This window comes from Oncorhynchus keta, chromosome 19, assembly GCF_023373465.1.
Source record: "Oncorhynchus keta strain PuntledgeMale-10-30-2019 chromosome 19, Oket_V2, whole genome shotgun sequence".
Classification (NCBI taxonomy): domain Eukaryota; kingdom Metazoa; phylum Chordata; class Actinopteri; order Salmoniformes; family Salmonidae; genus Oncorhynchus; species Oncorhynchus keta.
The window spans coordinates 17,720,019-17,735,042 of NC_068439.1; the positions used below are offsets into that span (position 1 = coordinate 17,720,019).

A 15,024-nucleotide genomic window follows, 5' to 3' on the forward strand; every position below is an offset into this window, starting at 1 on the left:
GTCAAAAATGCGAGAAAGGGAATCGGGTTTGACATTCTTGGAACCCGGGCGATACGAGAGAGAGAAGTCAAAACGTCCGAAAAAGAGTGCCCACCGCGCCTGTCTGGAGTTGAGTCGCTTGGCGGTTCTGATATATTCCAAATTTTTGTGATCGGTCCAAACTATAAAAGGTACCCCGAACCCTCTAACCAATGGCGCCACTCCTCCAGTGCTAACTTCACTGCCAACAACTCTCTGTTGCCAATGTCGTAGTTGCGTTCCGCAGGTGATAACCGATGGGAAAGGAACGCACAAGGGTGCATCTTGTCGTCAGAAGAGGAACGTTGGGAAAGTACCGCACCTACCCCCACCTCTGAAGCGTCCACCTCTACTACGAACTGACGCGAGGGATCGGGAGCTATGAGGATGGGAGCCGAAACAAAGCGGCTCTTGAGTTTGGCGAATGCAGCCTCAGCTGTATCGGACCACCTGAACGGCACTCTGGGGAGGTTAAGGCGGTAAGAGGAGCGACTATCTGACTAAAGTTGCGAACGAAACGCCGGTAGAAATTGGCGAATCCCAGAAACCTCTGTAGGGCCTTACGGGAATCTGGGCTTGGCCAATCCAACACAGCCTTAACCTTGTCAGGATCCATGCGAATACCTTCAGTCGAGACGATGTAACCTAGGAATGGAACGGATTGTGCATGAAAAATGCATTTCTCCGTCTTGACAAAAAGTCCATTCTCCAACAACCTCTGAAGCACTCGTCTGACGTGCTGAACGTGTTCCTGGAGAGAAGAAGAAAAAATCAGTATGTCATCCAGGTAAACATATATGAACTGATCAATCATATCTCTCAGCACGTCATTGACGAGTGCCTGGAAAACCGCTGGGGAGTTGGATAGCCCAAAAGGCATGACCAAATATTCGAAGTGCCCTCTGGGGGTGTTAAACGCGGTCTTCCATTCGCCCCCCCCCCCCCCTTATGCGAACCAAATGATATGCATTACGTAAATCCAACTTAGTGAACACGGATGCTCCCTGTAACCTTTCAAAGGCTGAGGACATCAACGGTAAGGGATAGGTATTCTTCACTGTGATGTTATTCAACCCACGGTAATCAACGCAAGGACGCAGAGATCCGTCCTTCTTCCCCACAAAGAACCCCGCCCCGCTGGAGAAGAGGAAGGACGAATGAATCCAGATGCCAGAGAATCAAAGATGTATCTCTCCATAGCCTCCCTCTCAGGAACAGAGAGTGAATATAACTTGCCTTTAGGCGGAGACTCACCTGGCAATAATTCTATTGCACAGTCATAGGGACGATGCGGAGGAAGAGAAGCAGCACGGGACTTACTGAACACCTCCTTCAGGTCGAGGTATTCAACGGGCACGTTAGACAAATCCACTGCCTCCTCTAGAAACACAGAATCAGACACAGACGAACAGGCAGACACTAAACAGGACTCAAGACACTTGTTACTCCACATGGATATAGAATTATGACCCCAGTCAACTCTGGGGTTGTGTTGGGTGAGCCAAGGGTGGCCGAGAACTAATGGTGCAAGGGGTGAGTCCATGAGTAGAAATGATAGTGTCTCAGTGTGATTGCCAGAAGTGATGAGTGTGATAGGTTCAGTGGTGTGAGAAATGTTGGGGAGTTCTTGACCATTGAGAGCGTTGACGGATATCTTGTGTGTGAGTGAGGTGATAGGAATCTGGAGTTTGTGAGCGAGCTTGAAGTCCATGAAATTACCCTCTGCTCTTGAGTCCAGTAAGGCTTGGGTGTCGTGCGTGTGGGTGGCCCATCTTAGTCTTACCGGGAGGAGAGTAGATGATGAGGTCTTCTCTGTGGTGACACCACCCGATAGTAGCCTCATGTTTACTACCGGGCCTGATCTTTTACCGGGCAGGAGTGGATAAAGTGGCCCGCTCTACCACAGTAGAGACAGAGTCCTTGGGATCTCCGCCTCTCCCTCTCTTCCCGGGAGAGGCGAGCTCTCCCCAGCTGCATGGGTTCGTGAGCGGAGGCTGAACTGGCCGTGTTCCCGCCGCTGGCATGCCCGCCCTCCGTGTCGTTATACGATCTGTTAGGGCATGCTCGGCGGCCAATACGACTCAGACGAGCGTCGACCCTCAAGGCTAGTTCCACTAGTCCATTTAAACTCCTGGGAAGGTCCAGAACATAAATCTCCTTCTGGATCCGGTCCTCCAGCCCATGCAGGAACATGTCCCACTGCGCCTCCTCGTTCCACTGACACTCTGCGGCCAGAGTGCGGAATTGGATGGAGTATTCCGATACTGAACGGTCTCCTTGGCGAAGGTCAGCGAGTAGTCTGGCCGCCTCCCTACCCGCCACGGCCCGATCGAAGACCCTTCTCATCTCCTCGGAGAGTGTTTGGAAAGAGGTGCAGCATGGGTCCTGGTTCGCCCACACCGCCGTTCCCCAAAGAGCCGCTTTGCCTGATAGCAGTGTGAGTATGAATGCTACCTTAGACTGTTCACGGTTGAAGGTCCGTGGCTGCAACGAGAAATGCATGGAACATCTCGTAAGAAAGGCTCTGCAATAGTCAGGATCACCTGAATAACCCTCTGGTGTCGGTAGCCGTGGCTCTAGCTGGGAATCCGGCTCTGGCGGGGCGGGTTGAACTGCCGGTGTAGGTGGCGCAGCGGAACCCCTCAGATGTTGTAATTGTTGGATCAGCTGGGATACCTGCGTCGCAAGGGCTTGTACTGCCCGATCTGTGCTGGAGATGTTCTCCTCTTGTTGATCCATTCTCGTGATACTGCGGGAAATGAATTCGGTCAGACTCGTTGAACTCGCTGCATCCATGGTATGGTCAGATCGTTCTGTGACAATACAGAGGCGGATGCAAGATGCAAGCAACGATGGTTTAATGAATACAGTTTACAACAGCAACAGGACAGACAGACTGTACTCAGACGGAATCCGACCCAGGGACTAGGGCGCATCTTCCAATGATAGCGTGCTGAGAAATCCAGGGAGTGTGTCCGGATGGGTAGGAAGGAGCACAGCAGATAATCCACACAAGGGCGGCGAGAGAAGAGCACAGACACACGACACAACCTCAGGGAAGTAACAACGATCTGACAACAAGAAACACTGGTTACAGAACATATAAAGGGAAGATAAGTGGTTCCAGCTGGCGCAGACAATCAGGCCGAGATTGGGAACCACGCCCACACAAACACGGGAGAGAGAGAGAGAGAGAGAGAGAGAGAGAGAGAGAGAGAGAGAGAGAGAGAGAGAGAGAGAGAGAGAGAGAGAGAGAGAGAGAGAGAGAGAGAGAGAGAGAGAGAGAGAGGCAGTGGATTCATGAACCGTGACAATTTCACTGTATTTGTGCATGTGACAATAAAACTTGAATTTGAATCAGGGATGGCCTAAATTCAGAATTTTGGAATTGAGTCCCATTCAACTCTTTAGTTTAAATGCTAATTAATTTGGCCACACCCCACACCCCACAGAATGTAGAATTTGAGTTTGAGTGACAGCCAGTAGAATTTAATTAAGTGCATTTCAAAGACATTCCACTCAGTCATAGAACATGAGAGCCAATTATACAGTATTTTCACCAACCATTTCATGTTTGACTTCTTGCATCAGTGTCCGCTTGAGGGTTCAACTAATACATTCTGGGGAATGTAATATTTCCCCCATATTGAACAGAATTTAAGTGATTAATGAAGACCCCACTCTGCCTCACCTCTCTGCCTCTGTCTCTTTCTCCCTCTTTCTCTCTCCCACACTCTCTCGCCCCTCTGTCTCTCTGAGGTGACAGGGCTGAAATTGTGTTGATGGCGTAGCGGATTGGACTGTCCCGCTTCTATTTTTATCAACCACATCGTTTACACAAAGAATTTGTGAGAACAGAGAGAGAGAACTAGAATGAGGAGAGAGTACTAGATTTGTCTCTTAAATTACACCTGAAAATGAGTTTTTATCGAGTTATGATACTTTGGTGGGTGCTTATATTTGTCCTATTTCAATTGGAAATGCATTTTTGCATATCCTAACTCTCCCCTCAGAGAGTGGGGTCACAGCCAGATTCAGCCATTGTGAAAGGCGATGCTGGTAAAAATGTTGGTTCAGTACCTCGTCAACAGATTGTGCACCTTGCCAGCTTAGGGATTCAAGGTTTCAGTTATTGGCCTAACCCTCTTACCACTAGGCTACATACCACACATAGAAAAGGTCATCAATCACTCAGAAAATACCATATGGCTAAGTTAGTTTGTGCCGTCTGGCGCCGGTATGTCATGGTCATCAGTCAGTTATTGATGTTTGCCACGGCTGAACCTGCGTTGATGTGTTTACTTTCACTATCTGGTCCTGACGTGTCAAGTTCCGTATTGTATGTGCCTAACCTTCACTTGTCTCCTGTTTTATTTCTACGTAGCACGATCCCTGCATGCGTGTTGATCTGTGTTGTGTTAATGGGTTGCCTAGCATGATGAATACCCATGTATACGTTGAGTGACAGAGCCAGCTGGCATGCTGGCAGGGTGCCCTTGCTGTGCCATCTCTCTGTAGGACCACTACTGGCTGAATAGGACTAATCACCTCCAAGCCATCATTTTAATGACCAATTAGACCAGCATCATCAAGCTAGGCCAGAATAGCAACCCAAAATGGCAGGCTGAAAATGACCAAATTAATATTGATGACCCGGAATGGTTGATGTAATAATGGCAGTTTCACTAAGGGTGGTAGACCCATAATGGCTGCCTCGGAATTGGCAGATTAAGACTACATCCAGATTGGTGCATTTTAACACTCCCTGTCATGGCTTTCAAAGTGTTGCGCTAGTTCAGAGAGGAAGAGGCGAAGCAAGTGGTTTTACTCCACCCAAAATCTGTCAACAAAAATAAGCCCATGAGGTGAAGAATTGTTGTATAGTGATCAATGTGAGTGTTGAATTTGGTCAATAACATGTATTGCTTATTTGCTAAAAGAAGCTTATTTGATCTAATAGAAGTTTCATAAGGATTAGATTGTTATGAATGCAGTGATATAAGTGGACTCACTTGGCATTTTGGCAAATCTGAGTTTTCATTGAGATAGAGGACTCATTTTATTTCACCTTTATTGAGCCAGGTAGGCAAGTTGAGAACAAGTTCTCATTTACAATTGCGACCTGGCCAAGATAAAGCAAAGCAGTTCGACACATACAACAACACAGAGTTACACATGGAATAAAACAAACATACAGTCAATAATACAGTAGAAAAATAAGTCTATATACAACATGAGCAAGTGAGGTGAGATAAGGGAGGTAAAGGCAAAAAAAGGCCATGGTGGCGAAGTAGATACAATATAGCAAGTAAAACACTGGAATGGTTGATTTGCAGTGGAAGAATGTACAAAATAGAGAGAAATAACAGGGTGCAAAGGAGCAAAATAAAGAAATAAATGCAGTAGGGGAAGAGGTAGTTGTTTGGGCTTTATTATAGATGGGCTATGTACAGGTGCAGTAATCTGGGAGTTGCTCTGACAGCTGGTGCTTAAAGCTAGTGAGGGAGATAAGTGTTTCCAGTTTCAGAGATTTTTGTAGTTTGTTCCAGTCATTGGCAACAGAGAACTGGAACGAGAGGTGGCCAAAGGAAGAATTGGTTTTGGGGGTGACCAGAGAGATATACCTGCTGGAGTGCGTGCTACAGGTGGGTGCTGCTATGGTGACCAGCTGAGATAAGGGTGCGACTTTACCTAGCAGGGTCTTGTAGATGACCTGGAGCCAGTGGGTTTGGCGACGAGTATTAAGCGAGGGCCAGCCAACGAGAGTGTACAGGTCGCAGTGGTGAGTAGTATATGGGGCTTTGGTGACAAAACGGATGGCACTGTGATAGACTGCATCCAATTTATTGAGTAGGGTATTGGAGGCTATTTTGTAAATGACATCGCCGAAGTCGAGGATTGGTAGGATTGTCAGTTTTACAAGGGTATGTTTGGCAGCATGAGAGAAGGGTGCTTTGTTGCGAAATAGGAAGCCAATTCGAGATTTAACTTCGGATTGGAGATGTTTGATGTGAGTCTGGAAGGAGAGTTTACGGTCTAACCAGACACCTAGGTATTTGTAGTTGTCCACATATTCTAAGTCAGAGGCGTCCAGAGTAGTGATGTTGGACAGGCGGGCAGGTGAAGGCAGCGATCGGTTAAAAAGCATGCATTTAGTTTTACTTGTATTTAAGAGCAATTGGAGGCCATGGAAGGAGAGTTGTATGGCATTGAAGCTTGCTTGGAGGGTTGTTAACACAGTGTCCAAAGAAGGGCCAGAAGTATACAGAATGGTGTCGTCTGCGTAGAGGTGGATCAGAGACTCACCAGCAGCAAGAGCAACATCATTGATGTATACAGAGAAGAGAGTCGGTCCAAGAATTGAACCCTGTGGCACCCCCATAGAGACGGCCAGAAGCCCGGACAACAGACCTTCCGATTTGACACACTGAACTCTATCAGAGAAGTTGTTGGTGAACCAGGCGAGGCAATCATTTGAGGAACCAAGGCTGTCGAGTCTGCCGATGAGGATGTTGTCATTGACAGAGTCGAAAGCCTTGGCCAGGTCAATGAATACGGCTGCACAGTATTGTTTCTTATCGATGGCAGTTAAGATATCGTTTAGGACCTTGAGCGTGGATGAGGTGCACCCATGACCAGCTCTGAAACCAGATTGCATAGCGGAGAAGGTATGGTGGGATTCGAAATGGTCGGTAATCTGTTTGTTGACTTGGCTTTCGAAGACCTTAGAAAGGCAGGGTAGGATAGATATAGGTCTGTAGCAGTATGGGTCAAGAGTGACCCCCCCTTTGAAGAGCGGGATGACCGCAGCTGCTTTCCAATCTTTGGGAATCTCAGACGACATGAAAGAGAGGTTGAACAGGCTAGTAATAGGGGTGGCAACAATTTCAGCAGATCATTTTAGAAAGAAAGGGTCCAGATTGTCTAGCCCGGCTGATTTGGAGGGGTCCAGATTTTGCAGCTCTTTCAGAACATCAGCTGACTGGATTTGGGAGGAGAAGAAATCATCATCATGGATACAATCCGTTTTAGCATGGACATTGCCATTGAGCGCTTCCATCATTTTAAAGTAGTCAACTGGGTGGTGATTCATATGAGTTGGAAGCAATCAGCCAATGAAGAAAAATAAAATTGACTACTTAAAATGGGAGATAGCCTCAATGACGCTGCTCATGCTGTCACAGACACTATAATGGCAGAGATACAAAGATGATTTCTCTATCTATCTCTATGGCCTGTTGTTCACACACATATCTGCCCTCTCATTGGCTAGACTTGTCCCACCTGATATTTTCTTCTGTCTTTGAGGACATGTTTTTCCCTTGTTTAGAGCTGTCACTTGACTATCTTGTCAACATAATATAACATATTTTGTCAAGTTTAAGGATTGGCTGGAGGGATTCTCCACCAGTGTTAAATCCATTAGAAGGAATGTGTTCAGCGGTAGAGCTAAAATGGCTGACCCAAAATGCATAATTTGATATTGCTGAGCCCAAATGAATATGGCTGACTGAAATATGTTTTTGTGTTTGTTCCCAGGTGAGTTCTCTGGGGAAGGAGGTGGCAGAGCTGGGCCAAGTAATGAGGAGTATGGCTCACCTGATGGAGTCCCTCATCTCCGGACCCAAACCCCTCTATCCTGCACACTTTGTACCTGGACACCCCACGTACCTGTCCCACCCTGCGCCCACATCCCACGCCACCCCCCCACAGTCCTATCCTCCCCCCTCTCAGACTGGACCTCTCTGGGAAGACACCCCCCTCACCACCCCCTCTCCTTGCACCTCTCCACTTGTTGGCCATGTCCAGCGGCATCCTGGGATGTTCCACGTGGATCCCGCCCTGACCGCTTTTCCACACAGACCACAGAACCTCCACCTGGTCTACCCTCTGTGCCCTGGCCCGGCCTCCTCCCCCCTTTCACGCCCCTACCCCCCCTCCTTCTCCCTCACGGACGCCTCAACAGAGCTACTGCTCCCCTCGCCCCTCACCTCTCCTGGGACGCCCCACTGTGGAGGGGGAGGGGGCGCTGGGTCCTTCAGGTTGCGGGCACGGAGTCTGGAGACCCCACAGCCACCGCGTGATAGGAGAGGAGGGGCCCCTCAGAGCTCCGGGAGCCTGCCCCACCCTGGAGGGAGCTACCAGCACATGGATTTGTAGCGGACAGAACTGGACTAAAGTGGACTCTCACTTAGATACTGGACTAAAGAGATACTGGACTAAAGGAGTGGATGGGACTAACAACCAGGTCCCTATATCATCAGACTACACTATTACAGGGACACACAGATCTCTGATAATACTGATAACATTTAAATTTCTATCTCCGTTTCCAAGGTACATTTTTATTTTCAAATTGCATGACAAAAGTAGAGGGGCAGTAGGTAGCCTATAGGTAGCTACATTGTATAGACGTTCCAGTAGTGTTCTGGAGGGGTATAGAAGCAAGAATGTAGCTGTGACGTTGTGTTATTCTCTGGAGAAGACCCTGGGGGTCTGAAGGAGAGGAGAAGAGCAGTATTGCACAATGACAGAGGAGGAGGAGGAGGAGGAGGGGACTGGGTCGCACCAGGGATGGATGGAATAGTAGAGATGCCTGAGTGTATAAGGGGGAGGGAGAGGGAAGGAGGAGGGGGGGATTTCTTGCTCTTTCTCTCTTTCCTGGCAGGGTTTCAATTTGGATGGATTGGAGGAGAGAGTGAGTGGTGGAGGGAGTTGTGGTTGAGGGATGATGGAGAGAGTTGGAGGATGTGAGGCTTTAAGTTCCAGTTTTCTATCCACTCCCACCCCATCACTGTTCTTGTAGTTGAGGTCTGGGCCTGCAGCTGGGGAGTGGCTGGTGTTTGGGGGTTGGTTGGTAGGGGCTGGTTAGCGGGTTGGTAGGGGCTGCTTGGGTGGGTTGGTAGGGGCTGGTTGGTGGGTTGGTAGGGGCTGGTTGGTGGGTTGGTAGGGGCTGGTTGGTGGGTTGGTAGGGGCTGGTTGGTGGGTTGGTAGGGGCTGGTTGGTGGGTTGGTAGGGGCTGGTTAGTGGGTTGGTAGGAGCTGGTTGGTGGGTTGGTAGGAGCTGGTTGGTGGGTTGGTAGGGGCTGGTTAGTGGGTTGGTAGGAGCTGGTTGGTGGGTTGGTAGGGGCTGGTTGGTGGGTTGGTAGGAGCTGGTTGGTGGGTTGGTAGGAGCTGGTTGGTGGGTTGGTAGGAGCTAGTTGGTGGGTTGGCAGGGGCTGCTTGGATGGGTTGGCAGGGGCTGGTTGGTGGGTTGGTAGGGTCTGGTTGGTGGGTTGGTAGGGTCTGGTTGGATGGGTTGGTAGGGGCTGGTTGGTGGGTTGGTAGGGGCTGGTTGGTGGGTTGGTAGGAGCTGGTTGGTGGGTTGGTAGGAGCTAGTTGGTGGGTTGGTAGGGGCTATGGATGCAAGGAGGATGAGGGAGTGGGGGGAGGAACGGGAAGAGGGGGGCATGTTGCGCCTGGAGCGACACAGCCCCTGCTGTTGTCTGTCATACTGTGCACAGTGAGGCGACTCTTTCTCTCTTTTCAACATAAATCCCACACATTACCATGCTGCATGTCACTATGGAACTCCAGCTTTTTATTTATCTATTTAAATGAAACACGATTCAGTCTTTAATTAGTGAATTTGGCATTTATCAACACATATTTATAGGTACTGGGTCTATTTATATGAAACAAATGGGGAATTTTTAGACACAAGTACCAAGAGAGTAGTTAAAGGTCAGAACTAGGTAGCCTAGCGTTTAGAGCGTTGGGCCAGTAATGAAAAGGTTACTGGGTCAAATCCCTGAGCTGAGAAGGTGAAAATGTGTTGATGTGCCCTTGAGCAAGGCACTTAACCCTAATTGCGCCTGTAAGTTGTTCTGGATAAGAGCATCTGCTAAATGACTTAAATGTTTATGAATCATTAGGCCTATTTGGCAGGATTTCCACAATGCGTCTCCCATTGGTTCCATATCCAAACCAATCAGAATAAAAGGCAATATTTCCACATTTCAAAGCACAAGAGAAAATTGATTGTATATTTATATGAATGTATCGATACTAAAGCTGTATTTTTGTACCTCGTGGACTGTAGGTGTAAGGGGTGCATTTCATTTGAGGGGAGTGTTGTAGTGTGTTGGTGAGTAGGCTGGGAAAACAGGAAGTAGTGAATCTGGCCACATCTAGCTCTATGTAGGCATCCAGTTCCAGAACCATTCATTTAAATTGAAAACGTTTCTAAAGCATTTTGCGATAAATAAACACAATGAAGCTTTGAAGACCAGATCAATGTCCTTATATCTCCTTGAAATTATTAATTGTTTTTGTGCACAATATATAGTCAAAACATAATTTCAATTGAAATGAATGGGCCTCTGACAACAGACTGGAACCAGAAGTAGTGGGGGAATGCATCAAACGTTCCTATACGCAAAATATTGTACCAGACAAGGCAATGATGCCCAGGCCCTTCCTGTCTCAATGGTTCCTGGTTGAATGGAATGTACTGTAATCAAATGAACCTCTTTTTTCTTTTGATATTTATTATTATTATTAGATAAAAACCTGTTATGATAATAAATAAAAAATACTACTGTTATGTCCGTGCATCTTGTTTATTTTGAAGTCAACATATATATATATATATACACAGTGACTTCGGAAAGTATTCAGACCCCTTAACTTTTTCTTCTTTTTTTTAGATTTAGATTACAGACTTATTTTAAAATTTATTCAATTGTTTTTTCCCCCTCATCAATCCACACACAATACCCCATAATGTCAAAGCAAAAACAGGTTTTTAGAAATGAAATATCACATTTACATGAGTATTCAGAACCTTGACTCAGTACTTTGTTGAAGAACTTTTGGCAATGATTACAGCCACGAATCTTATGCTACAAGCTTGGCACACCTGTATTTGGGGAGTTTCTCCCATTCTTCTCTGGAGATCATCTCAAGCTCTGTCAGGTTGGATGGGGAGCGTTGCTGCACAGCTATTTCAGTCTCTCCAGAGATGTTCAATCGGTTTCAAGTCCAGGCTCTGGCTGTGCCGCTCAAGGACATTCAGAGACTTCCCGAAGCCGCTCTTGCGCTGTCCTGGCTGTGTGCTTAGTGTCGTTGTCCTGGCTGTGTGCTTAGGGTTGTTGTCCTGTTGGAAGGTAAAACCTTCGCCCCAGTCTGAGGTCCTGAGCACTCTGGAGCAGGTTTTCATCAAGGATCTCTCTGTACTTTGGTTTCATCAGACCAGACAATCTTGTTTCTCATGGTCTGAGATTCCTTTAGGTGCCTCTTGGCAAACTCCAAGCGGGCTGTCATGTTCCTTTTACTGAGGAGTGGCTTCCGTCTGACCACTCTACCGTAAAAGCCTGATTGGTGGAGTGCTGCAGAGATGGTTGTCCATCTGGAAGGTTCTCCCGTCTCCACAGAGGAGGTCTAGAGCTCTGTCAGGATGACCATCAGGTTTTTGGTCATCTCCCTGACCAAGGCCCTTCTCCCCCAATTGCTCAGTTTGGCCAGGCAGCCATTTCTAGGTGGTTCTAAACTTCTTCCATTTAAGAATGATGGAGGCCACTGTGTTTTTAGGGACCTTCAATGCTTCAGAAATGTTTTGGAACCCTTCCCCAGATCTGTGCCTCGACACAATCCTGTCTCGGAGCTCTACGGACAATTCCTTCAACCCCATGGCTTGGTTTTTGCTCTGACATGGCCTTCCAACTGTGGGACCTTATTTAATTTACCACAGGTGGACTCCAAACAAGTTGTAAAAACATCTCAAGGATGACCAATGGAAATAGGATGCACCTGAGCTCAATTTCGAATCTCATAGAAAATGTTCTGAATACTTATGTAAATAAGGTATTTCAGTTTTTAATTTTTTATATATTTGCAATAATTTCAACAAACCTGTTTTTGCTTTGTCATTATGGGGTATTGTATGTTGATTGCTGGGGATTTAAAAAAATGTAATCCATTTTAGAATAAGGCTGTAACGTAACAAATTGTGGAAGAAGTTAAGGGGTCTGAATACTTTCCAGAGGCACTGTACACAAACACACACACGTTGAAGTTGTGTAGAGGGTACATGAAGGTCACTGCTTCAGATGGAGGTAAGACGGAGGTGAGTGAGTGTGTGTGTGGGTGTGTGTACATGCAAAAGTTTTGTGGTTGGGTTTTGTTGACACACCTGTTGTGGGTTCAGCAGCTTTCAGCAGCCTGGCTGTTGTCCTCGTAGACAGAGGAAGAATAGCGGGATGGGGCAGGTGTGTGTTTGTGTCTGGGAGGGAGAACATTTGTTGTTGTTAATGGTTTTTGGGTGGGAGGTAGGGAGCTTGGATGACTCAGTGGTCTGAAATTATGATGTGTGTATTTGATATGGGTGGAGGATGAGAGGGTGAGGGGGGACTACAAGGTGGGGGTTACAAACCCGATGTGATAATGATTGTGTTTGTTTAGAAAACATAAAAGTCAGTGGAAATGAAGGTGTGTTTAACTGAAGGAGGTGTAGACAGGAGCAGATAGGGTGTGTTAATGAGTAATTGAGTGCACATACAGTACCAGTCAAAAGTTTAGACACACCTACTCAGTCCAGGGTTTTTCTTTATTTTTACTATTTTCTACACTGTGGAATAATGGTGAAGACATCAACACTATGAAATAACACATGGAATCATGTAGTAACCAAAAAAGTGTTAATCAAATCAGAATATAATTTTGATTTTAGGTTCTTCAAAGTAGCCACCCTTTGCCTTGATGACAGCTTCACCCGACCTCAACCCAATTGGGATGGTTTTGGATGAGTTGGCCCGCAGAGTGAAGGAAAAGCATCCAACAAGTGCTTAGCATATGTGGGAACTCCTTCAAGACTTTTGGAAAAGCATTCCTCATGAAGCTGGTTGAGAGAATGCCAAGAGTGTGCAAAGCTGTCATCAAGGCAATGGGTGGCTATTTGAAGAATCTTAAATATAAAATATATTTGTTTAACACTTTATCGGTTACTACATGATTCACTATGTGTTATTCCACAGTTGTGATATATTCACTATTAGTCTACAATGTAGAAAATAGTAAAAATAAAGAAAAGCCCTTGAATGAGTAGATGTTCTAAAACTTTTGACCGGTAGTGTATATGGGAGTGTAACTGTGCAAAACACTGTTTGATCATGTTGTGCGTCTTTCACATTTTAATGGGGGTATGAGTGGGTGTGTGTGGGTATGTGGGGGTATATGAGGGCGTATGGGGATATTTGGGGATGTAATTGTGCAAAACACTGTATGATCATGCTGTGTGTGTTTGGCCGGTATGGGGAGGTAGACGGAGGCCGGTGTGTTTTGATGATGATGTGTGTTTAGCGATGTCTCTCTGTGGAACTTGTTATTTGGCTTTGCTTGCTGAAGCCCATCCATATTTAATGGTGAACAGACAATCCCACCCTGTATGTTTATGCACTATTTTGTCCACCTGCGATCTGCCTCATATTTTATTCACTGCTTTCCACCTCCTTTTATTTATCATTTGGAAATAGAGGCCTTCCACAAATGATCATCTATAAAAATGTGCGATAGGATGAGAGTAAAAGAGGGGGACAGTGAAAAAGAGAGAGAGGGACAGAGGAAGCAAGACAGAAAGAGACATGAGGTAAGGAGGACATAAATATTGTTGTGTCTTTGGCATCATTAAAACTGAAGACTAATTGACCAAATGGCTCTCTGTAATTATTATTAAACTGATTAATCATGTAACTGTAATTAACTAGGAAGTCGGGGCACCAAGGAAAATATTCAGATTACAAAGTTATAATTTTCCTAATATAACTTTCAGATATTTTAATATCTGATCAATTTGTCTGCAAATTAATTAATTATTCTTTACCTCACGTTAGTCTCATTCCAAACGTCGCAAATTGTTGGTTATCTGCACGAACCCAGTCTTCACTATGAGTCATCCATACATCAATTGTCTTAAATTATTTATTTACTAACTAAGTAATTCACAGAAATGCATAAACAAACAGTAGATAGTTACAAGGAAATGATAGCGGAGTTTCCCTAGTGGGATAAACCGGTATCGCGGCTTGGTGGGCAAAAAGGGAAGTGGGATTCAACTGAGATGAGACACTACAAAGTTGTGAGTGTGTGTGAGAGAGCACTTTCCTCTCAATCCAAAGTCCTTAATAAAGGCCCTGGCCCAAATAAAGCAGCACTTCACTTGTCCTTCGGTACACACACACACACACACACACACACACACACACACACACACACACACACACACACACACACACACACACACACACACACACACACACACACACACACACACACACACACACACACACAGACACTCAATCACATACACTCATTCTTCCATTCAAATTAGCACTTTGTCCCAGTGAAAATAGTTTCTCCTCCACAAGGAGTCTCACCCAATTTTTCAGCACAAAAGCTGAAAAATCTGTGCTGTAGATGGACTGAAAATCACACATTTCTATTCAGTATTCCTTTATCTCTACACATTCTGCAGTTGTGATGTATAATTTGTTGTTGTTGTGTACAGTAAAGTGAAAATGTGAAAATTCTGCTTGGCGACTGCTGACTCTTATATCTGGGCTATTATTATTCTCTCCCAGACAGGACAGTATGGAGAAGCAGATCGTTCCATAGATTAACCCTATGGCCAGTCTCTATAGTGTGTGTGTGTACAGTGCCTTGCGAAAGTATTCGGCCCCCTTGAACTTTGCGACCTTTTGCCACATTTCAGGCTTCAAACATAAAGATATAAAACTGTATTTTTTTGGGAAAAATCAACAACAAGTGGGACACAATCATGAAGTGGAACGACATTTATTGGATATTTCAAACTTTTTTAACAAATCAAAAACTGAAAAATTAGGCGTGCAAAATGATTGAGCATTCCTCTTGTCCATGTGGGAAAGGGCAGTGTGGAGTGCAATAGAGATTGCGTCATCTGTGGATCGGTTGGGGCCTTATGCGAATTGGAGTGGGTCCAGCGTGTCTGGGA

At 45.9% G+C, this 15,024-nt stretch overlaps 1 protein-coding gene across 1 annotated transcript in view; it reads left to right on the top strand.

Moving 5' to 3' along the window:
• The window catches only part of LOC118397958 (potassium voltage-gated channel subfamily H member 8-like), a 139,650-nt gene extending 131,080 nt beyond the window's left edge, over positions 1 to 8,570 (top strand). Inside the window, exon 16 of the mRNA XM_052469899.1 lies at positions 7,558 to 8,570. Coding sequence (XP_052325859.1) covers positions 7,558 to 8,178 — 621 coding nt within the window. The 3' untranslated portion in view covers positions 8,179 to 8,570. The remainder of the gene's footprint in view (positions 1 to 7,557) is intronic.
• Positions 8,571 to 15,024: the final 6,454 nt, after the last annotated feature.